We start from the raw sequence: 27,922 nt of genomic DNA, 5'->3' as shown, positions 1-27,922 counted from the left end.
AAACTGTTCTGCTGCTTCAGACCAACACGGCTGCTCACCTGAATGTGCCTATGCACAGACTTCAATCCATGTGTCCTGCTACTCTTTGCATGCACATTGAGAGGACCAACAGGCCAATAGGCTGTTGGTATGGCTTTCCTACAGCTCTGACTCCTTGTGTTTTATATCCTTGGCTCTCCTGTAGTGCAGTTCTACTCAGTTAGACTCCTCCAAATCCAATGGATTTAGAACCATTCTTCTTTGGGTTGAACTATTGGCCTGCTGCCCATGGACCTCACCTTGGCATTGGTGAGGTCATAACTCAGGCCCCACTCTCCCTGTCATGTGCTGGTACAGAGTGGATTTTCTTGTGTCATCAAAACCCATCCACCTCTATTCCTGTGCAAATTAGTTTGGAAATGGTACAGTTTGCAACAGAGAAGTGATGGGCAGGAGGAAAGCTACTAGATTATTGCCCGCCCACCCATGTTATACATTATAACTTTGAGTCCCCAGCACGTTTTCCCTGAGCCAAGAAACTCCTAAGTAGGATCAGGAAAGTCATTTTTTATCTAGGTCATTTTATCCTTTAATATTTTTCTTGTATCTGTATTATAATTACAGCTTCTTTATTCCTTTCCTTTGTTTCAGATGAAGAAATAATTCTGGCTGTATTTCTCCCTACACATTCACTGAGATTAAATTCTCATGAATTGTGCTCCCTTTCAGGCAGAAATGGGGGGGGGGGAGGCAACTGAAATTCTTGCTTACCCAGTGGGCACAGACAGATAACAAATGGCCTCTGAGTGAGCTGCTTCTTCCTTTCCTGGAAGGAAAGCAGCCGGTGGAGGTCTGGATGTTCACAAAAGGTTGACTGTATGGAGATGCAACCTGCTTTTCCTGGCCACTGCTACCACCAAGCAGAAGCCCAAAAGAATCTTGCAAGCTGTGGTGACATCTGAGGGCAAGAGAAGTAAATGCTGACCCATTCATATAGTATTATAATAAAGGTCAGTAGCATGGAAACATAAGTGCTTAGCCTTTCAAAGGAATATCTCAGGGTGGTCTTTAAGAGACTTTATGTGCCAAAATAGTTTCAGATGTTCAACATTCCATCTGGCAGAACTTCCAGATCCTATTTTTAAAGGTCTAGGAAGTCGGAGGTTGTTTTGTGTGTTGTTCTATGGCTGCAAAATTAGAAAAGTTATAATTAATTTATTGGTATTAGTATATTGTAAATTCTTGCTGAAGCCTCTTAGAATCCTTGCTGGAGAAACAGCTGAAATAGATGGTCAGTCAGTCAAACTTTATTACAGTCATTCAGACCAAGTTACATATAAACAGAGACCAAATCAGTATGGTCCTTAAATGTAATGCAATTAAAACAAATCTAAAATAAAGCTGAAATAGATGGCATTGAAAAATAAATGGAATATTTTGAAGAAACAGAGGCAACTATTTTCTTTTATACCTAAAGGGCATGAAAATCTAATGCAGCAACTTTTATTAAAGTAATGGATACATACTTTTGGTTCATGGGATCATGGGGGGGGGCTGACAAGGACATTGGGGGTACTTCATTTTCCACTGTATCACTTTCCTCTTGTGGAGCAGAGTGGTAAAGCAGCCGACATGCTGTCTGAAGCTCTGACCATGAGGCTGGAAGTTTGATCCCAGCAGCCGGCTCAAGGTTGACTCAGCCTTCCATCCTTCTGAGGTTGGTAAAATGAGTACCCACTTGCTGGGGGGTAAAACAGTAATGACTGGGGAAGGAAATGGCAAAACCACCCTGTATTGAGTCTGCCAAGAAAACGCTAGAGGGCGTCACCCCAAGAGTCAGACATGACTCGGTGCTTGCACAGGGGATACCTTTACCTTTACCCTTTTACCCATATTATTTCCTCTTCCTGGTATCCCCCATATATTCACTTTCTAGCAATCACTTGTAATTTATGGAAATCCCCAAGCCCCGTGTATAAATTGGCAACCCTACAACCAACCTTTTATCTGCCTCAAGCCTGCTATGTTTCATGATTTCCAGGGTTTTTTGTTGGCAATAGTGGCAAAAAGCATCTGAAACTGCTCGATGAGCAGTATCATATTTGGTTAGCGGCTAAGTGGGCGGAGAGTGGGTGGTGCCGGTCCAGATGAGGGCCCAATCAGAAGTCGCGAAGTGCCTTTCAATTGGGCCGTCACCAGGACAGACAAGAGTTCTAGCCAGTCGGGGGGCGCGAAGCCAGTCAGGAGGCCCAATCATTGGGCCAAAGTTCTGACAGGGCCCGCCTACCCAGGGGCAATCTGGAGACATCACTGCCAGTCTGCTCCTGACCACCACAGGGAGAGGAGGTCAGTAGGACTGCCCAGGGGGATGAGAACAGAGGCTTAGGCAGGCTGCGCCAGCCCTTTTAGCCCGAAGGCTGTCCTAACTGTCATGTCCAACTTTAACTTGCCTCAGAATACTGACAGAGCTGGTAGGAGGTTCGTGAGTGTGTTCCCTCTCCCTCCCTTCAGACCTGCTGCAAAGGAGGCTCTAACGGCCCCTGACTGAGGGGAGGGAGGCGTTTCTGAGAGCAACGCAGGGGAGTCTGCGAGCATTCCTTTGGGGGGGGGGGTGATTTCTCCTTCTGCCAAACAGTTGGCTGACAGTGAGGCCACAGAAAAGCACCTTCTCACTTAAAATACTACTCTGGCTGGTGGTTAGACACAGCCAAGAAATTTGTATTTCTTTTTCACAATTCTCTGCAGATTTGAGGCCTACTGCACAGCATTATTCTGCAGATGAAACTGGATGCTGTTGTCTCCTGTTTCATCTGCACAACAACCCTGTGCAGTGGGCCTCAAGTCTTTAAATTCAACAATAACATGTGTGGGAGGCCTTAAATGTTTCTTCTCCACCACAACCCTGTCCAAAGTAGCCCTTTCTGCCTGGGGAACTGATCTTTATACTCTGCAGATGCACTGTAATTCCAGGAGCTCTCCAGGCCCCATCTGGAGGTTGGCTACCCCTGGGTTGGAAATATTCCTGGAGGTTTGGAGGTGGGACTTCAAAATCCTACAATGCCTCAGAGTCCAGCCTTCAAAGGAGCCATTTTTGCCTGCAGTTGGGAGGGAGTGGTGCAGGTGTGTCCCTCCTGGGCTATGTGGTATGGCCAGCCCTTCCTAGCAACTGTTTGTTTTTGGGGGCACAGACAGACAGACCAGCATCAGTCCTGTGAGTCTGGAAAGTGCAGGAAGATCTAAATAAAGAATAAAGAAACTGTAAACAGTGAACAAGTAAATGGCTGGAGAGACATGGGAATTGAAGTGACTTTTTCAACCTTGTCTTGGCAAATAAAAAAACAGTATAAAAAACCTTACTAAGGTCAAGACTGCTGTGCACAGAGATACTTCCTCTTAGGGTTACCAGCTTCCATGTGAGGCTCTCTACCCCACCTCCCTCATGGGGAGTCTGCTATGGGGAGAGAAAGGGAAGATGCCTTACAGTCACCTTCCCTTTCATCTCCCCACAACATGAAGTTGAGAGAGCCCTGATATCACTGCTCTATCAGAACAGTTTTATCAGTGCCATGGCAAGCCCAAGGCCACCCAGCTGGTTGCATGTGGGGGAGCACAGAATCGAACCCAGCATGCCAGATTAGAAGTCCGCACTCCTAACCACTACACCAAACTGGCTCTCTGAGATTACTGGTGGACCTGGCTGTGATCTATCCTCCCTCAAAAATTAGCAATGTTTATTTGAATATGAGCTTCCATGGCTCACGGTTTACTTTTTTAGATATGTGAAGGGAAATGAAACTGGTAGTGCTACTTATGGGGAAAATTATGAGGGGAAGGAGGGGCTTGAGAAAGAGAGGCTACTGGTGAATTCTGTCTTTCAAATTTTAATTCTTTGTGTTAGGGCAAAGCTAGATATTATGGTGTTCATGGGACTCACATGTGGACATTGCCACCATTTTGAAGTGATTTAAAATGCCACGGGGGCTTGTTTAGGATTGGACCCTCAAGTTGCACTCTTATTCCACCCCTACCCTCAGGGCTGACACTTGAAAAGGCATGGGAAAGATGGGGGCAAGAGCCCTTCAGCCTCATCTGTTGTAAGTCCATTCAGAATTGGGCATCCACAGCATTTTAGAATCACTTTAAAATGGCAGCATTGTCCATATGTTGGACCCACAGATGCTATTGCATCCCCTTCGACCCTAAGTTGCGAGAAAGGGATTAACAGCTGCAAATAGATAAGCAAGGTGATGATGATGGGAGTCTTGCATTAGACTTCTTTTCTTCAGAGGCAGATAGGGACATCTGGAAACCTGAGGATTTTTTTTCTCCCATAAGAGCTAGTAGGTAGCACTGTTTGGACGCCAAGCTCCACATTATTAGCAGAGAAGTGGGACAGCGCTATCCAGCAGCAGAGCACAGCCAGCCAGCCAGCATCTGGGCATGATGCTGCATGAGTGCCTCATGGCTGGCTTCTGGAGGCAAGCACTCCAGGGGCCAGCCCAATCCGGGAGCAACCAGCTTTGCTGGCTGTACAAAGATTGGCCCATGCAGACAGAAGCGCAGGCCAGACATCGGACATGTCCCGGACAGCACTCCGACCGTAGTGGCTCTTTAGAAATATTAGAAGCCACTAATGGTTAGGATTGTGGCTTCTCTTTTTCCCCAGTTCTTGCCCTGAGCAAAGATTAGCTAACTTTTACTGAAGTCAAGTGGAGTCAGTGCCTGTAGGAAACATAGAAGTACTTGGTGACAGTGGCTACTGAGTATGATGTGAGTAGTGGATATACATATCAATAACCAACTTTGATGAAATTAGTAAATTACAGTGGTCATATCCAGCAGGTGGCAGTAATGGAATACTGATGTTAAGTATAAACAAGTTTAGAAGATATGCCTTTAAGTACGATTTTTCATTATCATCTGGATTTGTGTGTCTGTGTGTTTTATGTTCTTGCCTTCTGGTTCATGCATTGTCAACAGCAGATGGCAGTGACTCATTGAGTAGGAAAGCTTTGTAGACTGAACATCTGTGCCCTCCTGTGGTGGCTGATCAAAGTGCTTGTGAATTCTGCACTGCATTATAGTTTCAGATTCACTTGATCTGTTAGCTGTTGACTATGCAGCTGTTAATAGTACATTTCTGTCCAATCTAATTGTGTATCTTGGAGACCATAATAAAGATATGAAGAGAGGAAGAACCAGAAAAATAGGGGAGAACATTTTTTCCTGAGTGTTTTCCTATTTAAAGTTGAACTGAAGGGATAGTTGGCAAACTATTATTAAATATTTGCATATAAAATGATGGACACACATTTTAAAATAACAGAATAATTTTAACTCCTTTTTACCCTTGTTAACTGTTCTTTACCTTCTCTTTACTTTCTTTAATAACTATGCACAAAAATCCTAGGCCTGTGCATAAATTTATTTTCTTTTTATTCTGTTTTTGTTATTATATATCTTTAGTGCTTATCTTTTGATTTCACTTCAGTTGGTTTCATGGGGAAATCTATTTCTAAATATAACTTGTTTATTTTGCATCCATTTGGGATAAAGTTCCTAGAGAGATGAGTGCTTCCTGGAGGGATTTTCCTCACTTGCCACAATAGGGACTGCTAATAGCACCAATAGCTAGGAAGGCTGGGATGGTTTCAGCTTGTGCAATGGAGACTTTAGTTCTTTGGAAGGAGCTTTCTTGAGAATTGTTAGACTAGTCATTTCTGGTGATACTTGGATAAAACAGTTATCACAGCCATTTAAAAGGTTGATTTTATGGTATTACTAGGGGCCAAGCCTGTTGCATTCAGGAATACAACGGACACTAGATCAGAGAGGTGGGGCGGAAGAATTGTGCGGAAGGCCTTCCCCTCACCCCAGGACCTGGAAAGGCTGCAGGCAGCTGTGATGAAACTCACTGGTAGGGGCAGCTCTCGCACGGCAGGGATCTGCAGCCTCCAAGCCTCAGAGGGTAGTAGAAGGAGGAGGGGGTGGTAAGGGGTGGGGTACAGAAGGTGATTGGTTGGCTGCTGGTCAAGCACTCAGAGGTGGGACAACTAGCCTGAGTGGGTGTTAAGCGCTGAGCCATGAGACTTTCTGCTCTGTCTTGTAAACACAAGCCTTTCCGCCACCTGCCCCACCACCAACACCAACACCTCCACCTTCTGTCCTATCTCCTATAGAAACACAAGCAGTTGATTTTCTGATACAATATTTTATATTGAACTAGGAAGTCTTATTTTTCCAGCAAAGCACACTTCCTTCTTTTACCTGTTATTCTTCCAACTAATTCCACAGCTACACTTTCAAAAAGGGCTTCATTGTATTTCACTCTCATTTGCTACAGAGAAATGTATTATTTTTAATTGGCTCATAAATCCTTTCATCTTGTTAGCTCATTAAAACCTCAAATCTTAATTTTTGCAGAGCACCTATCAGACTCCAGTCCACTCTGTTAGTACTTCAATTCATTCACAAACCATTAGTTTTTAAGAGGCCATTTCCAACCTCAGGGTCTTGGAATTTGTTTACAGTCAGTCAAGATTCTCCTGCCATGTCCATTGTTCCCCTTATATATATAAGAAAGTCTTCAATAGGGACTGTAAAATTGGTCTGACCTTTAAGCTGTTGCGTCATATATCTACATGACACCTATGTGATTCACATCTTGACACTGGAATTGATGAACTGGGAGTTAAAGTTGATAAGGAAAGAGTCTTGATCAATGGTAGGGATGCCCTAATATTCGCCTCCTCCCCCCCCCAAAAAATATATTACAGTGGTATCAAAATATACTCACGATTAATTTCTTTCCTCTAATGGTCCTGGGCTTTCCAAGGGAAGGCCTTAGTCATCTCCAACCATTTTCCCAACTCAGAAAATGGTCTGGGGGGGCAGTGTGTAAAGATTTTATAAATTGTTGTCTAGTTCGATCCTTAGAAGTCCAGGTAAAAATATATTTTCTAGGCAACCACTAAAAAGAAGGGAGGGCTCAGGACTCAGTGGTAGTACATCTTGGCAAGCAGGTTCAGTTCCTGGCATCATCCATGAAGAACTGCTGATAGCTTGAGTTAACAGTACTGACCTTTGTGGACCAATGGCCTTATTCGATATAATACAACTTTCTTGTGTCATGGTACAGTAAACTCACTGCCATGTCCAGGGCACCCTGCGAGCCTCCGGCCAGCTGCTGGCACTCCAACCACTTGCCAGCAGCCTACCCGCCATCAAGGCGCTCAACTGGCCTCGAGCACAGAGGCTTCCTGGCCACCATTGATGCTCCAGCAATCCCGTTGCCTGCCCAACCTCTACGGCCTCCGAGACTGCACCTCCCTTTCAGCTGTCCAAGTACGTCACCTCCCCTCCTATGCTCACTCTCACTCCCAGGGGCCGCTAGCGCCCATTGCAATTTGGCATGCAATGAGCTTTTTGGCTAGTTTGATATAAAATGAATAGATTATTAAAATCCAGCAGAACATAAACATCAATAGAGACAAAGCATTATACCAACAAGGGCCAATCAGTTCAAATTACACTCTGCCAATGAGAGCCAATCAGCTCAAATTGCTAGTGCCCATTGTATTCCTGGGTGCAACGGGCTTTGCCTCTCTCTCTTTTTTTTTATAAAACTGAATTCATGTTTTCTAGTTGCTTTAAAATGCTTTACAAGTATGGGGACTAATATGCCTTAAACAGGGGTTCTTTTGATATGAGTCATCTATGGTCATGTATTAGATGCCTGCGCTGTATAACCTAATCATGAGAGATATTAATGTTTTCAATCAACAGACTTCTGGTATCTGAGTCACATCCACAGTTTGAGTTCTCCTTCTTCAGAAGAGGAAGAGGTTGGTTTGGTTTTCTTCACCAATTTTGCAACATGGTGTGGTGAGAATAAGATGAAGTTTCATTTCTTTAAATATAATTACAGAAGGAGTAAGCCAAGGGGGAGAGTGAGTTGTTTTCAGTGGTACCAGATTATCCTAAAATACATTGTGTATTTTGTAAAATATATATACATAATATATATATTATGTGATGATTCCATTTGAACATTATACCATGAGAAGATTCCTAGCCTGTAATGCCACTACTCCCATAACACAATAGGAACATTTCTGGGGGTAAAAACGTAATTAATTTATGGTTTAATTTATATAATGCACCTTTTCAAACCAGTTGTCTCAGGGCAGTCTACATCAAGAACCATCAATTCAAATCAATTATAAATAGCAATAAAATTTAAATTGTAAAACCATTTATAATAAGCATTATATATTACAGCTAAGATTTAAGCATCAATGCTCTTTTACAGTTCTGGATTGAAAACAGCACCAAATGAAAAGGGAAGGGAGGAGTGGGAAAGAGTAGGGGAGAAATGAGCTATGAAGACCCATAGGTAACATGGAAGGTGTTCCTTCTCTCTAAACCCTTCACCTATCCCACCAAATTCTCTCCCTCCGAATAGCTACATGTGTCTCCCTCTCTCTTTCACATACTCCCAATGAGAGCAAAAGAATGCAATGAGCTGTCATGTGGCCAAGGCATTCCTGTTGAAACCAAAGGGAGCTCTCCTCTTGGCTTACAAGGATGCCAGTCAAGCTAAACAGGTAATCATTGGAGTACTATGGAAACCAAAAGATAACCCTCCGATGCCCCTCTCTATGCCAAAAGAAAGATTTTCACGTGCTTCACATGTGTGCACTGAGGGAAGGAACTCTAGCTCCAAAAAAAGCCTGCAAACATGCACAGAGGGGTAAGACCCGTATGTTGTCATGCATGGTTGTTGGGGGCATGGACATACGAGCCCTGGTTTGTGAACCTACAAACTACTCCATTCTGTGGGTTCACGGAGACCCATGGGTTGACTTGTGCCTGTCTCTATTCCCTATTACTATGTATGGGTGTGAAAGCTCACTCCTTTGAAATGTAGTGTTGGGGGAGAGCTTTACAGATACTAAATGGGTTCTAGGTCAAATCAGGCATGACGTCTCCACAGAAGTTAGAATGACTAAACTGAGGCTATTGTATTTTGGGCATGTTATGAAAAGACAAGAGTTACTGGAAAAGAGAGGGATCATTCACAGATCCTCCTTCATCACAGATCTCTGATTAGGCCTGCCCAACCATTAAGGATATGAAGGCATTTGACTCTGTGCTCTGCAGGAGATACCTAGCCTGCTTGCCAGAAGGAGAGTACAAATAAAGTGTTCGGTTCTCTGTAGTGCACATCTGTCTCCATAGTTCATGAGGGTAGGGACATAACTGTGACTTGCCTTGATATTATCCTCTCCAATGGCTGAATTCCCGACAGACCAAACACTTGTCCTTCTGCAGGCACATTGCCGTGATCATTACCATGTCAAGGGGAGAAGATGCAGTATGTTTAAACTCTCTCTCTCTCTCTCTCTCTCTCTCTCTCTCTCTCTCTGCCTCCATTTGCAAACATAAGTGAATTTCCTTCACTGACCCCCTCCCCCCCAAAAAATCATTTAGTCTCTTCTCCCTCTCTCATACCAGATTCTCTTTTATTTTTTCAGAAGACAATAGAGAAAGAAGCTTGAGCTGTTATCCTGGTAGGAACCTAGCAAAGCCAGATTATCATGGTTTAGATTCCATCTTCTCCTGTCTAGAGAAGCAGATGTGGTCTGAGCTCCATTATAAAACTTTCTGCAGTTAATGATGGCAGTTCTTGTGATATGGAAAAGCAGGAAGGAGAGCTGATTGCAAAAGCTGTGCACCATGGTCTCTCCTAAATCTTGCTCTGTATAAGATCCACACTAGGCCACCCAACTTGGCTGATGAGGACATGTCTGAGGGGAAATATTGATGGAGTTGATTTATATATGGCAGTTAGTGTTGATTCACCCTTACATTGATAATGTATGCAGTTAGAAAATACCCAGAGGAGGAAAAAAAGGAACTCTTTCCTTGTACTCTTGAAAGGCTCTGCTTCTTTCTAGTTCCCTTTTCACTGGAATGGAAATGAAAGTACCAGAAGGAAGTTTATAAATGACTGGTGCAACAGAATAATGTGTGTATACTGTTTTTTTTTCAGGAGAAAACCCTGCTGCAATGTTCACAGCTTCCCTTAAACACCATAGTTTTTCATGAGTCCTGACAAAAGCTGGAGGTAAGGAAACTCTCCATTCAGCTAATCCAAGGGAAATATGGGCTGGTTTGGGGAGAAGGGGGGGCGGCAGAACAGACTCTGTAGTTAAAACATTCTTGCTGTCTAATCCTAGTTTGCTTTCATTTCACTGCCTCTTGCCAAATTTCAAAAATTCATTCACTGATTTCAACTCTTTATAAAATACCTTTATCCTGATTACCAGCTTCTCCTTGGCTTCAGAACCTAATCCTTCCCCAGGCCTTTCATGATCATCAAGAATTTTATGTTGGAATCAACCACTGACTTGGTAAAATTATAGCAGAATCAATAACTGACTTGGTCAATGACTGACTTGGGAAAAGGCAGTACTGAAACTACATCTTTCTTTCTTTTTAGGATTTATTCTTTTTATGTATAAAGAATGGTAACCTCTCTGGGATTTGCTGATGTGACCTGGCTCATATTTTTGCACTCCATATTTTATGTTACTTTACTAAGTGTGCAGGGTAAGTACATGTATTGCATTTTAATTAATTAATTAAGTAATTTATATACTGCCTGTCTCAGACCTACCATCTCGGGGCAGTTTTGCACAGTTTAAAAACTCAATAAAACCAATAAACTTCACATATCGACTGTAAGATTCACAGCACCATCTGAGTGAAACCAGAGAGGTGAACATAGAAACATTACCAAATTGCTTGCCCGAATACAACACAAGGATGATTTGGCAGAGTGGATCTGAGTTAGTGTTGCTTCAAGACTGCATTGGTGATCTATCATACAGATGTTACACAACGAGTATAAGGGGCAAAATTGGGTGGAACGGGTGGCATTACAGAATGAGTCTTCATTGAAATCCTATGTTCATGCAGAAGATTAGTACTGCCTCAATAATGCCATAATGTTATATTTGCAAATAAAAGTCAAGGGAAAGCTCTCATTCATTCCACAGGCTTTAGCAATGTCTCAACCACAGGAAAAGTGTATATTAAGCAGATTGAGATAAACGAAGTAACCCCAAGCTCACAAATTCAAGTAAGCACCTACCATGTTCCAGAAAAAGCAGTGAGGAGCACCATCACCTTGAACAGGACACTCCATGCGAACTATTAATAGTGCTGGCCAAATGACCCATTGTCCCTTGCAGGATCAGACCCTAGGAGTGTAAAGGAAAACAAACAGACACTCTACCGCTGCAGACTGGATAAGACGGGTGAGTTTAGTAATGTAGTTAATCTTCTACCAGTAATGTGTAAGCCACAAAACATAGTCTTCAGGAACATTACTGATCAGGGAATGGGCCTAGAAATACATGTGTTTTAACACATTCTTAATCACTCTCTCTCACTTGCTTTTTATGAGCAACTAGGCTTAGAGACATTCATGGCTGTGGGATTGGGAAATTCTTTTGTTATTTATGAGCTGCTTGAAGTCAAGTGAATTCTTTTGAATTAAATGAATCTGAATAATGTTGCAAACTTAAATGGACTCCGGGGAATGGTAGAGGACAGGAAGGCCTGGAGGATCATTGTCCATGGGGTTGCGATGGGTCGGACACGACTTCGCACATAACAACAATAACAACAATGTTGGAATGGCTGCATCCTCTGATTTATCTATATTCACAACAAAGATCTCTGCATGTACACCTGGTCATGCAAATAATTATTTTTAAAGATCTGTATAAAAAGGTTGCAACTAGTGTTAGTACTTCAAGAGCATTTGCTAGCACACTTAACTTTTAAAATTATAAATAAATGGTTTGTGTAAGGCAACCAGATTGTCCCATTTTTGGAGGGACATCTTGGGGCACCTGGCAAATTATACCTATGTTGAAATTAAAAAATATAAATTACAATACTATTTTTGCTTTCTATGCATTCTATGAAAATTTTTGTTGCTCCATATAGACCAAATTTTAATAAAGAACCCCCCCCCCCCTGGTCAATGGTGACCCACTTTACCAATGTTGAAATCTGGTCACCTTAGTTTTGTGGGTAACTCACTAAATTACCTCAAGTGGGCGAATTCACAAAAAAAGATTTTGTTATAATGTTGCCCATTTATTTCAGTGTCATTTGGATGCAGTTAAAAAGTCAAGGTCAGATGAATTTTTTTTAAAAATATGGTTTGCTTTGGTCTATTTACACTTTTAGTTAAGAAGCCATCTTCAGTGGTTTTAAACTGGAAGGTAGATCTGGAAAATATGGAAATGACTTGGGATTCTAATGTCACAATGAGAGAATGTTCTGTTGACACACCTCCCTTTAATTGTAACTATGGTATCGTAAGTATACATCTATGTACTATTTCACAAATGTGGCCCCCATCTGAAGATATTAAAATCTGTCGATTAGGACCCCACTTGCACTAAATAGATTTTTCTGCAAACTTAGGTGACTCCCCTAAGTTTACAGAAAAGACTGAAATATCTCATATATATATATATATATATATACACACACACACACACACACAATCAAAGGCTTTAGCATAGTCAATGAAGCAGAAGTAAATGTTCTTCTGAAACTCCCTAGCTTTCTCTATGATCCAGCATATGTTGGCAATTTGATCTCTAGTTCCTCTGCCTCTTTGAAATCCTGCTTGTATTTCTGGAAGTTCTCGGCCTACATATTGCTGGAACCTAGCTTGTAGGATTTTGAGCATAACTTTGCTAGCATGAGAAATGAGTACAATGGTGTGGTAGTTTGAACATTCTTTGCTGTTGCCCTTCTTTGGGATTGGAATGTAAACTGACCTTTTCCAATCCTAAGGCCACTGTTGAGTTTTCCAAATTTTCTGGCATATTCTGGCACTTTTACTTTATCGTCTATTAAGATTTTGAATAGTTCAACTGGAATGCTGTCACCTCCACTAGCTTTATTGTTACTCAGACTTCCTAAGGCCCATTTTACCTCACATTCCAGGATGTCTGGCTCCAGGTCAGTGACTACCCCCTCGTGGTTATCAGGGATGTTACGCTCACTTGTGTATAATTTTTCTGGATAATTTTTCCATATTTTTTTAAATCTCTTCTGCTTCTGTTAGGTCCCTACCATTTTGGTCCTTTATCATACCCATCTTTGCATGAAATATTCTCTTCATATCTCCAAGTTTTTTTTTAAAGAGATCTCTGGTCCTCCCTATTCTATTGTTTTCTTCTATTTGTTTGCACTGTTCATTTAAGAAGCCTTTATAATAATAGATACAAAAACCCCCACTAAAATCAACATTCCCCAATTAAAAACATAACAATCAAACCCCACCTATGACAAAACAAGGCAGATGGCAGACAAGAAACCAAAAGCAACTCCCCAATTCCCATCCCACTACCCGTATCATGCTATTAACAGCATATGATGGAAGAACAGATGTCATAGGGGGGGACCCACAGATTGTTCAATCAACTCCAGGATTCTACACCACCACCCCCGGCCTCAACTAAAGGCCTGGTGGGAGAGCTTCATCTTACAGCCCTGCAGAACGTTGATAGCTCCGTCAGGGCCCTCAGCTCTTCCGGGAGCTCACTCCACCAAGCAGGGGCCAGGGCCAAAAAGGCCCTGGCCTTGGTTGAGGCCAGGCAGAAATCCCGGGGGCCTGGGACACCCAGGAGTTTCATACCTGCAGAGCAGAGCAGTTTAAGCATTACCTCCTCAAGTAACATAGCCATAATATACTGATGTCTCTAGAACACAACCTATAAGTATTAAATTGAATTTTCTTTTTCAGAAAGAAGAAACAATGTGCTATTTTGACAGTGTGCAACTTCATAAGGGTGCTACATTTATAGCCAAAATAGAGTATCTGAATCAGAATCTTTCAGATAGCATCTACTTTCCTCCTGAAGGTAATTCAGCCAATATTCCATATACAATACATTTTCCAGGAACTCGTATAGGGAATAGTCACAAGAAGGAGGGAACTGGGTTAGTCTCAGTGATCCTTGTGGTCCTAAACCTCACATTAAAGCCTGTTTGAAAGTTCTGTTTAATGGTTTTGGATTAAAATGATGTTCTGGGGATCTGTAATTAATTGACCCAGTTTTATATTTATAAAATTGGTTAAGCAGTTGAGAGAAATAGTGGCAATGGTTAAAAATACTGAATGGTTCATTTGGATTTTGAGGAATGGCAGGACGAGCCCTTGGTCCTTCTTTGCATTTGGTATAGAATCATAGAATCATAGAGTTGGAAGGGACCTCCTGGGTCATCTAGTCCAACCCCTTGCACTATGCAGGACACTCACATCCCTATCGCTCATCCACTGTAACCTGCCATCCCCTTGAATCTTCACAGAATCAGCCTCTCCGTCAGATAGCTATCCAGCCCGTGTTTTAAAATGTCCATGGTAGTACCATGTTAAAATTTAGGATCTCTTGTTTATTTGGATTTTTAGTTTGTGGTGAATTCTTTGTGCTCTATATTTCATGCATTCCCAGTGACCCAGCATACACGAAGCAGTAGAGCACTAAGAAACTGTAGCTATGGAAGTGTGTGGAACAGTAACACTGCCTTTTGTAGTGATGCAGATGTCTTACTAAGGTGATAACTAAGTTCCATGGTAATGTCTTAACGGAGAGTCTACAATGCTTGAGACACTGCTATTCAGGTGATATTTGGACAAGCGAATAATGGCAGTGGGAGAAGTACAAGTACTAATTTTAAAAGATGATGTATGCTTATTTCATCAAAACTCAGTCATATACAAAGAAATTGGGTTGCAACAACTCCAAGGGAATTGCTGCATAGAGTTCCAAATTGCGCTTTTTCACCCCTCCACACTGAAAAGCCTTCCTGCTTTTTCTACCGCCTCGTCTTGCCTTTTCCCCTCCTCACTGCTGCCAAATCCCCATCCTGTTTCTGAAGTTTGGGAGGTTTGCACACATATAGGAGATAATATACATATGAAATGCTTTATTTATTCACTTATTTGTTTATTTATTTGATTTATCCTAATGGAAATATTTATCCTAATTGAAATACATTATAGAAATGCTACATGGTATTAACTTCCACTCCTTTCCAGAAATGGATGGAACATCAGTTGAAAATTTCTCCTGCGTGCTTTACAACGTTTCTTCTTTGAACTGTACTTGGAACGCTGGCAGAAATGCTCCAGAAGATGTCCAGTATTTTCTTTACCTGAAGTACCGTGAGGTATCCTCTGGCATAGACGGGAAAAAGAGAGAGTGTCCACATTACATAAGTAATGTCCTGGGAAGACATATTGCATGCCACGTTCCTAAAATTACTTTTGAATCTACTGAAGACATTTACTATATCTATGTGAATGGATCAAGCCAAAAATCACAGATTCGTTATTATGATGCGCTTCTCAAGCTTTGCCACCATGGTAAGATTTAAAAGGCGAAGGGCGTTGTTTTAGTCTTTAAACATAATAGAAATCTTAAGGTGTTTAAGGGTGGATCTTTACTGAGGCCTCTTGCCAGCAAAGTATATGGCACTTGTCTGCTTGGAGAACAGGGATATAAGATGCACCACTTAGATGTCAGTGAAATGTCACATTTCTCTGCTTCTCTATGGTAACAGTGGTTTTCATTCCAGAAAGGATAGGTCCTCCACAAACTATTACCCAAAATTGCTCTAAGCTGTCATCGAAGTGCATAGTACAGTGGACGCCTCCTATCACTAATGAGAAATGCTGCTGCCTTTGTTATGAAATAAAGGTAAGAAGTCAAGTTATTCAACAAATCATATTTTCTTTCAAGGACTAAATATTGCTGGTTCTGGTTAAAAATCACATTGAGCCTCAGTGACCTCCCTGGATATAACTCATATCTCTTGATTGTATTATTATTGCCAGTCAAGACATTGCTCTAAAGCCAGCAAAGGAAAATATTATTTGAATACACTTTCTTATCAAGAGACAGATAGAAAGGGCCATCCTCTGTCTTCTTAGGCAAGGTTGCTTTGCATGGGTTACATTCACATGCATATATCACTGCCCCATTTGTGCCTTGGTATGTCTATATGCTGCAGTATCTGTAAAAATATTCATGCTGGATGTCTATCCTTTGTAGACCCACCCAGTGGTGATGCCCCTCCCAATGAGAACTGGAGCACAGTGATATTTTTATTTGGTACAGTTTTATTTATATTTTTTTATATTTATTGACTGCCATTCTCCATCCAACAGGCTTGCAGTGGTTTACAACAGCAGGCATAAAATACAACGAAGTCCACACAGTACTCATAACTCCCACAGACCAATAGTCCCACCCCCCAACACACTCAATGGCCCAATTCAGTCTGTCCAACTTTTGTTCAAACGAAACATGAAGCTGAAAAAACTTTCATGCCATTTCATGTAATATATACATATTTAATTTGTATTCCACCCTGTCTCAAGGGACCACTATTATCATCAAGAAAAACAGAACATTTACCCTTCCCCCCAGTGTATATATAAGGTGCATTCAGTGAGGAGCTTTCAAGGCAAATGAGAAACTGAGATGACTCCTCACTGCCTTCCTCTCCAGAGTCTTCCTTGGGGCAATTAAAATCATTAAGCGGATGGAACAATTTTCCTATAAAGAAAAGCTAAAGAGATTAGAGCTCTTTAGCATGGGGAAACAAGGGTTGAGAGGTAACATGACGGAGGTTTACAAAATTATGCATGGGATACAAAAGATAAAGAAGCACTTTTCTGCTTTTCTCACAATACAAGAACTCATGGGCACTCAATGAAACTGTTGAGCTGTAGGTTTACAATAGATAAAAGGAAGGCTTCTTCACCCAAAGTGGTGGCAGCTAAAAGCACAAACAGCTTTTAGTCACAAGGCATAGATGTACCACTATGTCTGGGGCAGTGATACTCTATATTCTTGGCGCTTGGGGGGCACAGTAGGAGGGATTCTGGAGTTCTGGTCCCACTGGTGGACCTCCTGATGACACCTTGGGTTTGGCCACTGTGTGACTGTTAGACTGGGTGAGCCTGATCCAACGTGGTTTTTCTTATGTGGTGTCTCTTCCAAGTACTGACCCTACTTAGCTTCCAAGATTTCACCATGCCATGCTGCCCCTTCCCCTATACATATACCCCTATATATGCCTTGTAATTTTTGCCTTGTAATTTTTAATCTTATGCCTTGTAATTTTTAAAGGGACATAAGCAACCAAAGAGAAGATGCCTGCAGCCAGTCTTCTATATGAGGTTATGCATTTGAAGAAACAGCAAAAGCCAGGGGAAAGTTAGTACTGGGATCAGTGTCCCCTCTAAACTGTGCACACGACAGGTCACTCATTAACAGCCCCACTCAGCAGCAATCTGGAGCCTTGCAGGGTCTTGCACTGTCCATGGCCCGTTTTAAGATTACAGCCTATTTTATTCTGCTCAAAATATGATTTGTCCTGCTCAGCAGAGTAAATAATTAGAGAGAACATTAACTGGAATATGTGTTCAAGTTAATACAGATGATATCAGTTAATTTCTGGCACCTTCTGCCTTTGTGCCAGGTAAAGCATACAAAATGTATGTAATTATGTACAATCTATGGGGAAGAAAAAACATGTGGGGCTTTTTGCTTTGTGTTTTAGGATGAAACCGAAAATACCACTGAATCTGTAAGTATCTTTTGCCTTATCAACAGAGTATACACAGGGACACTGAATGTTAGACAAGCAGCGAATATTTTAAACTGCAGAATTCTAAAATACTACTGTATTTCCAAATAAAGGCTAAATGATCTAAAGGGAAGATTTTTTTTTTAAAGGTCAAATTATGGGGGAAACTTTCCAGAAATTTCAAAATTATCTCAAACGGGTACATATCTAAATGGATGGAAGTACACAAATAATGTACTGCAAAGAAAAATATTAAAGTGAAAATGAAATTAGCTGCAAAAAGTCAATCACCTAAATAATTAATATTTCACCATCACGACCCTGCCTTCTTCCAACTATGGTATAGTAATAAAACATTAGTGCCAAAATGTGCTTGGAGTATGATGAGTTGGAAGCCTTGAGTGGATTGTGCTTGCCCAGGAGGGGTGTCTGGAGGTTTTTCAGACTGCTTGCTCAGGATGCAGCCCGCAGTACTGCATAGTACTCTTGGGGGGTGCAAAGGGCGAGGCGAAGTAAACAGAGAGTATCACTCTGTTCAAGGACCATAGGATCCAACCCAATGTATGAATGGATTTACAACTTTTTAAAAGAACATGTCTATAAATATAATTTCATGAAAACTGACAAAAATGCTCCTCTATTGCCACAGCTTCTGATTTTTTTTTCTAGCTAAACATGAATCTTTCATGTCCCCAAGACTTGCTTTTTCCAGTATTCATGGGCTGGGTCGTATGAATCCACTAACACCAGAGACTAAAGGAGGACAGTTGAAGTGAAAAAGGGCAAGATGTCCTACTTAGAAACCCTTTAAAGTGCTTTGAGCTCATTTTATTCAGTTAGAATGCATTGGAGAAGCACATGGAAGAAGCAATGGAATCCCACTCATCACTGCTTGGAAAGATACTCAACTCCTGGCAAAGTGATCAGTGCCACAGGAGCTCATCTTTGATTTATGTACAAAATTTATATCTCACTTTTCTGCTCCTACAAGGGCTGCCAAGGCAGCTAATTTCTAAAACATACATGATAAAATACTTTATAAAATAACCCCTCATCCCAAGCATATCTCAAAACAACTTTAAAAAGTTTCAAAAACTCTTATTCTCTGTGCACAGAAACAGTTAAAATACATAAAAAACATAACACATTGGTTAGGAATGAGGTATCAAGAAGGGAATCCCAAACAAAACAAAACAAAACAAAACAAAAAATATTCATCTGCTGGTGGAAGTTGACAACAGAAGGGAGAGACGAATCACACTGGATAGTTCCATAACTTTGGTGCCACTTCTAAAACAGCCCTCTTCTGGATTGCCACCCGCCTAATCTCAGAATGTGGGAGCATTTGGAGCAGGACCTTAATGACCGCCATGTTCGGGCAGGTTCATAAAGTGGTTCTTCAGTATTTTGGTCCCAAACCATATAGAGCTTTGAATATCAAGGCAATTGATATCCAGGTACCTTGAATTGTACCTGAAAACAAATTGGAAGCTAGTGGGCCAAGACTGGAGTGATATCGTCCCTAATAAGACGCACTCCAGTCAACATTCTGGCTGCAGCATTCTGGACCCACTGAAGTTTCCAAACACCTTTCAAGGGCAGTCACATGTAGAGTGTACTACAGTTATCTGATCTAGATGTAACTAGGGCATGCACTACAGTGGCCAGATCTTTTTTGCCCAGGGACAAACAGCAGCAAGAGGAGGGAATGCCTCAGCAATTAACATATTATGAAAGTGACAAGGCAGTTTTCAGCTAGAATAATTAGTAGATTCAGGATGGGCAAAAGAAAAGGCACAGCTGGTAAAAGACAGTTTGCCAGTGCAGCCATGTCCTTATCAAGCAGCAGTCCTGGGTCCAAGAGCACCCTACAGACTTGTTCTTTAAGGCAGTGGTCCCCAACCTTTCTGAGGCTGGGGACCGGCAGGGCATTGGGCCGCACCCACGCGGGCCACACCCGCGCATCGGGCCGCACAAGCGGGCCGTGCCTGCATGGGCCGCAAATGCGCGATGCGCGGCCCGGCTCTGATTCCCTCTCCCCGCCCTCCCGCAGTAAGAAGCTTCCCGGGCCGCAAGCTTGCGGCCTGGGAAGTTTTTTACTGCGGGGGGGGGGCGGGGAGAGGGAGCTGCGGCCCGGCACCGGGCCGTGGCCCGTAGGTTGGGGACCACTGCTTTAAGGGGAGTGAAACCACATCCAGAATCGGTGACAGCTTAAATCCTGGGTCAGATATTCCACTCAACAATAGCACTTCCATCTTTTTGGGATTAGTTTATTAGCCTGTATCCATTCCAAAATTGCCTCCAGGCACAGGTTCAGGGTCTCTGAAGCTTCCTTGGGATCAACTAGAAGTGCAAGATAGAGCTGAGTGTCATCAGCTTTTGGTGACAAAACCTTGTGGCACCTTATAGGTCAAAGGGTGGACTGCAGCACCACCTTCTGAAACTATCCTCCAGGTCAGACTGGACTCACTAAAGAATGATGCCTTCCAATAGGCATTCCAGATAGGTGGGCCAGAAGGATACCATGACTGATGGCATTAAAGCTGCTGAGAGGTCCAGGAGAATCAGCAGAATCACATTCCATCCATCTTCCAGAACAAGTAATCTACCAGGGTGAGCAAAGCTGTGCTATAACATGGCCTGAATCCAGATTGGAAAGGATCTAAAAATTTGCCATCTCTAGGAAGAAGAAGAAAAAGAAGAATTGGTTCTTATATGCCGCTTTTCCCTACCCGAAGGAGGCTCAAAGCGGCTTACAGTCGCTTTCCCATTCCTCTCCCCACAACAGACACCCTGTGGGGTGGGTGAGGCTGAGAGAGCGCTGATATCACTGCCCGGACAGAACAGTTTTATCAGTGCTGTGGTGAGCCCAAGGTCACCCAGCTGGCTGCATGTGGGGGAGCGCAGAATCAAACCTGGCATGCCAGATTAGAAGTCCGCACTCCTAACCACTACACCAAACTGGCTCTCTCAAGCCACTGGAACTTGAGACTAGTTAATAATTATCGAGATCTCTTGGGTCGAAGGATCCTTTAGAAGTGGATGCACCATAACCTGTTTCATTGACTGAAGATGCACAGTGTTAATTAATTTCTTCTAACCTTGTAACAACATAACTGTAAAATCCATGTTCTCATCTTGAACTTGTTTACTTAGAATCCAATTCTATTAGCTTATTTCTATTGGCTTAGATCTATTTCTGAGTAAGTTACATAGGACAGCCAGTTGACAATACAGTCCTAGCCAGTTACACCAATCTAAAGCTATTGAAACCAGTAGGCTAGTGTAATTTTGTCAATAACAGTACTGTAATTAATATTTATTGCTGTTAGCATTTCAGCAACTAAGATTCTTATCGTTGTGTTGAACGAAGGGTGAGTGAAGGGAAGAGTGTTATTTTCCAGGTATGCTTGGTTACGTTTTATCCATAGAAACGTATAAACTCTTGTGAGATCCCTGTTGGTGGAGGTACAATTACTTCACCTGTCTTAAATTCTAACAGGTTAAAATAGCAGTCCTATTACATGTGAGAAATAGGGTGACTGTTAAGTGGAGACAAAGCCTTCCCCTGGTGAGCCCAATATCTGGAGAGCTGCCTCAAACTGAGACCCTTCTGCCCAGAGTCATTCTGGATCCCATTTCTTAGCCATAGAATTCAGACATTAGATTTTATATTATGAAAGGGAGGCATGTATAAATTCAAACCCATACAGTAAAAAAAAACAAAAAACCTTGAACACTGAACTGCAATGGAATAAATTGGGCAACTCTTTTGCTTTCAGATACATGACAATTACAAAAGCTTTGATGTGGATCAAAGACATGTTGTGATGATCCGTTCATTTAAAAGAAGTTTTGATTTTACAGTCTATAGTGAATGGAGTGAACCAATTATATTAGGTAAGGAAATTATTTCCCTTGTTACAATTTCTATCACTTTAAGAAATCTTTCTTAGTTTCAAGGAAAAACGAAGGGCCACTTCTAAGGGGCAGTAAGATGCACTTGGAATACTCACGGAGCTCAGATAGATACAAATGGGTAGTCATTTTGGTCTGAAGTAGCACAATAAAATCAGATGATCTGTCATTCACCAACATATACTGCCATTAATACTTCCTGCATCAACAAATGGTGATTTCTCTTCCTCCTCAGTCTTTTGAGGTATGGATATACATGCATTATTAGAAAAAGAGGTCTCCTGCATTCACAATTTGCCTCCATTGTGAGATATTTAGGTAAAGCAAGCACTACTGAACTGCATGAACGTATGACAGAACTTCACTCTCTAGCTTTGAGCATGTAAATTATTAGAAGCTTCCAGTTGATTTAGAAAATATTTTGTAAGGTAAGGTGTAATTTTGATGATAAGACAGCCAGAGCAACATTGGACAAAGCAATATTGTCTATTCCCCAGCTGAAAAACAGAATACTAAAGAGTATGTATCTCTTTCAGATTTTCTAAGCCAACCAAATCTATTTCCAACAATTAATTTAGTACTTATAGCAGTTGGAACCATCCTAATGATCTTGATCCTGGCTTTTCTCTGTAAAAGGTAATTCTACAATCTGTTATTTCACACAAGTGACAAAAGGCAATGCTTTTAGTTGACTATTTACGTCAGGTTGGTGTTTCTTACGAGATTTATACTCAGATCTAAAAAACAGATTTAAAAGTTAACATAATTGGCTGATGTACGCCTGTAGTAACATCAAATACTGTTAACCTATATTATGTAAGCAAGTTTTAAAGCAAATCTCAAAATCAATAGCCTCTTCCAATATAGAGGACAAACTTCATTCTTCTTAATCCAAAACGGGATGTATTTTACTAGGACATAACACTGATTACTTTTAAAGCAAAGCAATCATTTCAAATTTTGAGCTTCCCAGAAGCATTTGGGTGATGGCTGAGAGAACAGGGTACTGGACTAGATGGACTTTGGATCTGATCCACAAGGTGGCATTTAGGTTCTTATTTTATACATGCATACATATGTCAAATATTTGAGAGTACAAATGTAAATAACCTCCTTTTGGGGTTTGTGTATTATATATGTAACTAGTCCCCTGATAGTGGCAGGGAGTCCGGGGGGGGGGGGTTGGGAGGGAGGGAGGTGGCTGGAGCTGTGGAGTATTCTCCCAGCTCCTCAGTGACCTCGCAGGGGCGATGTTTGTAAGGTGGGATTGCTTCGGTTATAGTGGTAGCAGCCGCAGGCGGACCCTGGGCAGTGGCGGGCATACCTGAAGTTGGTGGCGGGCCCGTCACACACATGGTGGTGGTGGTGGTGGTGGTGGTGGTGGTCTGGCAGCACGGACCTTGACACGGTGAGCGCAGGTCCACCTCCTGCTCATCATGCTTTGTGAGCGCAGCATGGGGTGGAGGCAGCCTGGTGGCGCAGTTCCCTACAGGATGTTGTGTTTGTGGGCAGGTGGTGCAGTTCCTTCTGGGGCATTCTGTAGGCGGGCACCTCGCTCCCCTCAGAGCTGGGCACGGTGTGCATCAGCGGCACCTCATAGGAGGACTTGCTGTCATGGCACGGCTGCTGCTGCCATCCCCTCCTCGCCAGTGGTGGCGGGTGGGTCGTATGTGGTGGCAGTACAGCGTCCTCAGTGGGGCCTCCTCAGTCGGCCCTTCATTGTCGCGGTGAGAGGCATCTGTGTTCCGGCACTGCAGGCCACTGTGTGGAAGGGGTGAGTGCCACAGACGCACTGGCCTCAGTAGGCAGCCACATCTGCGTTGAGGCTTGCAGAGTGGCGAGCGGCCAGGCATGGAGGGCAGGAGCTGTAGAAGCCATGCCAATCAGCAAAGCTGGCCGTACCCTGATTGGCCCTATTCCAACTCAGACACCCCAGACTCGTTCCACCTCCTGGATGGTTTCGTAAATATTAAGAGGAACCCTGGATGGGTTTCACATTAGTCTTTATTTCTAAGTAATATAAAGGAGGAAGGGTTGAGGTATCCAAGAAATTCAAACTCCAAAGCATATAACCACAGTCACCACCCTGTGGTGACCACCAGTACCATGCAGATAAGTAACTGAGGATAGGGAATGGATGTCTTAAAATTGCTAAGCATCAGTACCTCTTAAAATAAAAAGGGAAACTATATGTTCCATTACTGTGGTCCCCAACCCAGGGACTGGTACCGGTCCGAGGATCAGTTGGCACCGGGCCACGGCTCCTCCTGATCCTCCTCCCCGGCTGCTGCCTTGGAGGCTGCCCTGGCACTCTGCTGCCGGCTCACCTTTGGTGCTCTCCAGTGGCCACCATGGCTGGGGCTCCCCCTCGGCGTGGCACTGTGCAGCTGCTGTTGGCAGCGCCCCCCAGTGGGCGGCAGGAAGTCAGAGGTGCCGGTGGGAAAGCAAGTGAAGCAGGGGCTCAGGCAGCAATATCCCTCGGCAAAGGACTACCCCCCCCCAGGCCTCAGTAAAATTGTCAAGCATTGACCAGTCCCTGGGGATAAAAAGGTTGGGGACCACTGTTCCAGTATACAAGATATACACAATTTATTAAAAACTGCACTAAAGTATATCTTTAATTTAAATCCAAAGATTCTGGTATTTGTGGATTTCAGATAACATGTAGCGTGTTCTTTCTGTTCACATTTAAAGGGTTTTTGGTATTTGACTCACTTGATTTAAACTCTGTGCATATGCATATAAAAATATAACATATTTAAAATAATTAAAAATAAGCTCAGTTTGCACATAGTCCTCAGAAGTGTGAGTCTCCACCTGTGAGAGGGTGACTGAATACTTCCATCAGGACAACAAATATGCCTCAGTTTTCTTCCTACAGATATCGTATATGGCACAAACTAACACTTCCAGTTCCGCAACCGAAAGACCTTTTCCAACAGTATAGCAAGAATATGGAGGTAAGCTTTAAAATGTGTTTAATACCACATTCTGCCAAAGATTTAAGAAGATAAAGATGAATGGCTTTTTAATATTCAAATTAATTTTAGGTAAGTTTCATCTGAGTGTTTCCAACAGGTAAGCACCAAATACTGTTCAATAGCTGGTCCTGCAATTCTGTACATTCAGTTGCTAGCAACTGCATGTGTTTGTATAAATGTATGATGCAATTTTACCTAACATATTTCTATGATGGTGCCCCAACAGACATTTGTAAATCTTTCCTATATTTAATTTAAATACCTTCCCTCATTAAATATTAAGTCCTTACCATTAGTGGCTTTAATATTTATGAAAAGCGACTATGGGCGGAGCACTGTCCGGGACACATCCAGGTGTCCGGCCTGTGCTTCTGTCTGCACAGGCCAATCCGGGCATGCCGAGAAAAGTTGGGTGCGCCCAGATTGGCTCGGCCCCTAGAGCGCTGGCCTGCAGAAGCCGGCCGCGAAGTGCTCAGCCAGCCTCATGGTCAGACGCTGCCTGGCCGACAAGAAGGATGCTCCTGTGGCACTACTCCTTCACCACTGATCAACCTGGCCTCCAGCAGCCACGGCGGGCCAACAGGCAGTGCAGCTGTTGCGCCACCCAGCAGTGGGGCTACTGGCTCAGCCACTGCGTTCCAGCCAAGACAAGTACAGGGCTGTCACTCCAGTCGGCAGCACGATGCCCTGGTCAACTGCTGCATGCCCCACTGCCCGCCTGGTAAACCATTGGACCCGCTGCAAGCCACAATGGTAGGTCGGGCAGTGGCGGCCCTTTCTGGGGGCACCCTCTGCTAGCGCACATTGCATTCCTGGATGCAACAGGCTTTCAGACTAGTATGTATGCATGCATGCATGCATATATATATATATATATATATATATATATATATATATATAATATCCCATTCTTCCTCGCAGCAGTTAGGATAGCATACATATTTTGTAATCATACAATAATCATGAAGGATTAGGCTGGCAGTGAGTGGGCCAAACTTAACTGGTCTTCAATATCTCTAGAGAAACATTTATTGAATTGTTGTTTTAATCAACACAATTTCAGTGATAATGGCTTCAGGAAATATGAAGCCATATGAAGCCCCGCCTGAAACTGGACTTGCCATGGATGTAATTACTGAACTGGCAGTTGAATTCTAGAACTATACTAAAATCAGAAATATATTAAATGCAACCTATCAACTTTTGGAAAGCTGTTAAAAGAATTGTCCAACTTAACATACTCTTCTGTATTTTGGAAAATGTTAAATATATTGGTGTTTCATTGCTGTTAATTACTGGGTATGTCCATAAAGTTATACCATTCTTCATCTAAGTGGATTTGCAAAAAGAATCATATCCCAACTTTACACAATTCTCACCTGAAACAGAAAAGCTCAGAAATTTAATTTCTCTTCTTTTTTTTAAAGAAAGAATTGGTGGACCCAATACCAACAGTACATGAGCCTGATGAAAAAATAACAGTCATTGAAGAAGTTACTGATAGCTTTAAAAAATAAAGTTCCTTCTTCAGACAGCAAGCAACCAGCCACTGTCAACAATTCACTGCTGTTAGGCATCATTAGACACCATCTGCAAGCAACTGTTGGAAAAAGGAGCTGCTTGAATCCTGTCCATTAGATAAAGGCCTAGACCAGGACTTCTCAGCTAGGGCTTTGTGAAACCCTGGGGTTTCCTGATGGTCCTGGAAGGGTTTCTTGAATGGGTGGGGGTTATTTTTTATATACATTTTTAATTTGTTACACATTTATCTGGTGATACGACAATATCATCACCCCCCCTCGTGGCCAGTGGTGGGCCTGGAGGAGGTAGGAATGGGAGGGGCATATCACTCACCATTTGGTGGGCATGTACACAGCCATGCTTCCCAACCATATTCTGCACAATCACACCACTTCTGGTATTTCTCAAAACCTGAAGCATGTTTCATGAGTTTCTCAACAGTAAAGAGGTTAAGAAAGGCTGGCCTAGACTATCCTGTTGTGCTCTTATTGCATGAGTGTAAGGGTAATAGAAGTGAGCAGAGGGGTATCTTTCTGGCATCTTTTACAGATACTTGAGATACTGCCTAAGAAATTAAAATTTTGCTGGAGGGCGGCTTATTTTAGTTTAGCACTTCCCCTCCTAACACTTTCATCCTACTCATTGTGTAAATCAAGAGTTATACATTTTCTAAATATGCTCTCTGAGATAGTATATTCATTAATACGTCTCCTGACAAGTGTTAATTTATCACCTGTCTGCCTCTGCTCGCATACGTGCTTAATGGAATTTCTCCCAGGAAAATTACCATGACATAGTCAGAGTGATTCAGCTCCGAGTATAGTACACCCCACTACCTACATCTACTCCCTCCCTCAATGTTCTGCTCCTGTGCTACCAGCCCTTCTGCCAGTACTCTTGGCCTGCAACACTCAGAATACTCACAGAAGGCTTAAGAATACCTAGCAACACCACAGGGAATGTCCTAGATTGCCCCTCTAAGTTTCATTTTAAAAGGTGCACAGCAGATTTCAAACATATGGAATGTCTAGTACTGCTTTGTCAGAACTTATTAAAAAACAATGTTTATACTAAACAATCATCTACTGAAAAAAATTAAAATACCATCTTTGAAGTGGTGCTTATTTTTCTCTTAAAAGGTAAAAGGTAAAGGTATCCCCTGTGCAAGCACCAAGTCATGTCTGACCCTTGGGGTGACGCCCTCTAGCGTTTTCATGGCAGACTCAATACGGGGTGGTTTGCCAGTGCCTTCCCCAGTCATTACCGTTTACCCCCCAGCAAGGTGGGTACTCATTTCACCGACCTTGGAAGGATGGAAGGCTGAGTCAACCTTGAGCCGGCTACTGGGATTGAACTCCCAGCCTCATGGGCAGAGCTTTCAGACACCATGTCAGCTGCCTTACCACTCTGCGCCACAAGAGGCTCATTTTTCTCTTATAGTATACTAATTGGTAATTCACATCCCAGTTATGAAACAGTGTCCCACAACGGTCAGGCTGCCTATTTCTAATTGCAGAGAGCAGTCATGGTGATTTTATTAATTTCTTTTACCACTCATCCTTTGTTAGCTCAGGGTGGATTATGACATATATTAAGGCAATTTTACTATCACACAACTAGTCTACACAAGTTAACTATTTCTAGCATACGCTACCAGAAGCTGTAGGCAATAAGTAGCAAATACCTAAATATAAAAATGACCCAGCTAATTTCACATAAATATCCTTAAGTTCTTCAAAAGTAAGCTTCTGCCATGATGCAGATTAAGACTGTGTGCTAAGTGCAACCAAGTAGCTTCTGACTTCTGGTGAGTTGGCAACTCTGTGGTG

General features: G+C 42.5%; 2 protein-coding genes across 5 annotated transcripts in view; one reads left to right on the top strand and one right to left on the bottom strand.

Annotated features, from left to right (window-relative positions):
• The window catches only part of CRLF2 (cytokine receptor like factor 2), a 36,580-nt gene extending 25,300 nt beyond the window's left edge, over nt 1-11,280 (bottom strand). Inside the window, exon 1 of one of the 3 annotated variants that reach the window (XM_077343355.1) lies at nt 11,138-11,280. The gene's annotated coding sequence lies outside the window, so the exon portion shown is untranslated. Of the gene's footprint in view, nt 1-9,251; nt 9,296-11,137 lie in introns of those variants that run through there. The other 2 variants (XM_077343357.1, XM_077343358.1) reach the window with 2 other exon arrangements.
• Nucleotides 9,966-27,207, top strand: LOC143840174 (granulocyte-macrophage colony-stimulating factor receptor subunit alpha-like). Of its 2 annotated transcripts, none has more exons than XM_077343352.1 (12): nt 9,966-10,108; nt 10,484-10,593; nt 11,238-11,303; nt 12,247-12,377; nt 13,820-13,937; nt 15,116-15,442; nt 15,655-15,776; nt 17,647-17,673; nt 21,456-21,573; nt 22,128-22,227; nt 24,473-24,551; nt 26,000-27,207. In XM_077343352.1, the coding sequence occupies exons 2-12, from the start codon at nt 10,509-10,511 to the stop codon at nt 26,087-26,089; spliced, it is 1,263 nt and encodes a 420-aa protein (XP_077199467.1). In that variant the 5' UTR covers nt 9,966-10,108; nt 10,484-10,508; the 3' UTR covers nt 26,090-27,207. The 2 variants fall into 2 exon arrangements, with proteins under 2 accessions (XP_077199467.1, XP_077199468.1); XM_077343353.1 differs by having other exon boundaries at nt 10,094-10,108; nt 11,043-11,303.
• The last annotated feature ends 715 nt before the right edge of the window (nt 27,208-27,922 follow it).

The sequence above is a fragment of the Paroedura picta genome, chromosome 6, assembly GCF_049243985.1.
Source record: "Paroedura picta isolate Pp20150507F chromosome 6, Ppicta_v3.0, whole genome shotgun sequence".
NCBI lineage: Eukaryota > Metazoa > Chordata > Lepidosauria > Squamata > Gekkonidae > Paroedura > Paroedura picta.
The sequence above is the reverse complement of the archived record's forward strand: the minus strand, read 5'-3'. Positions and strand labels throughout refer to the sequence as shown.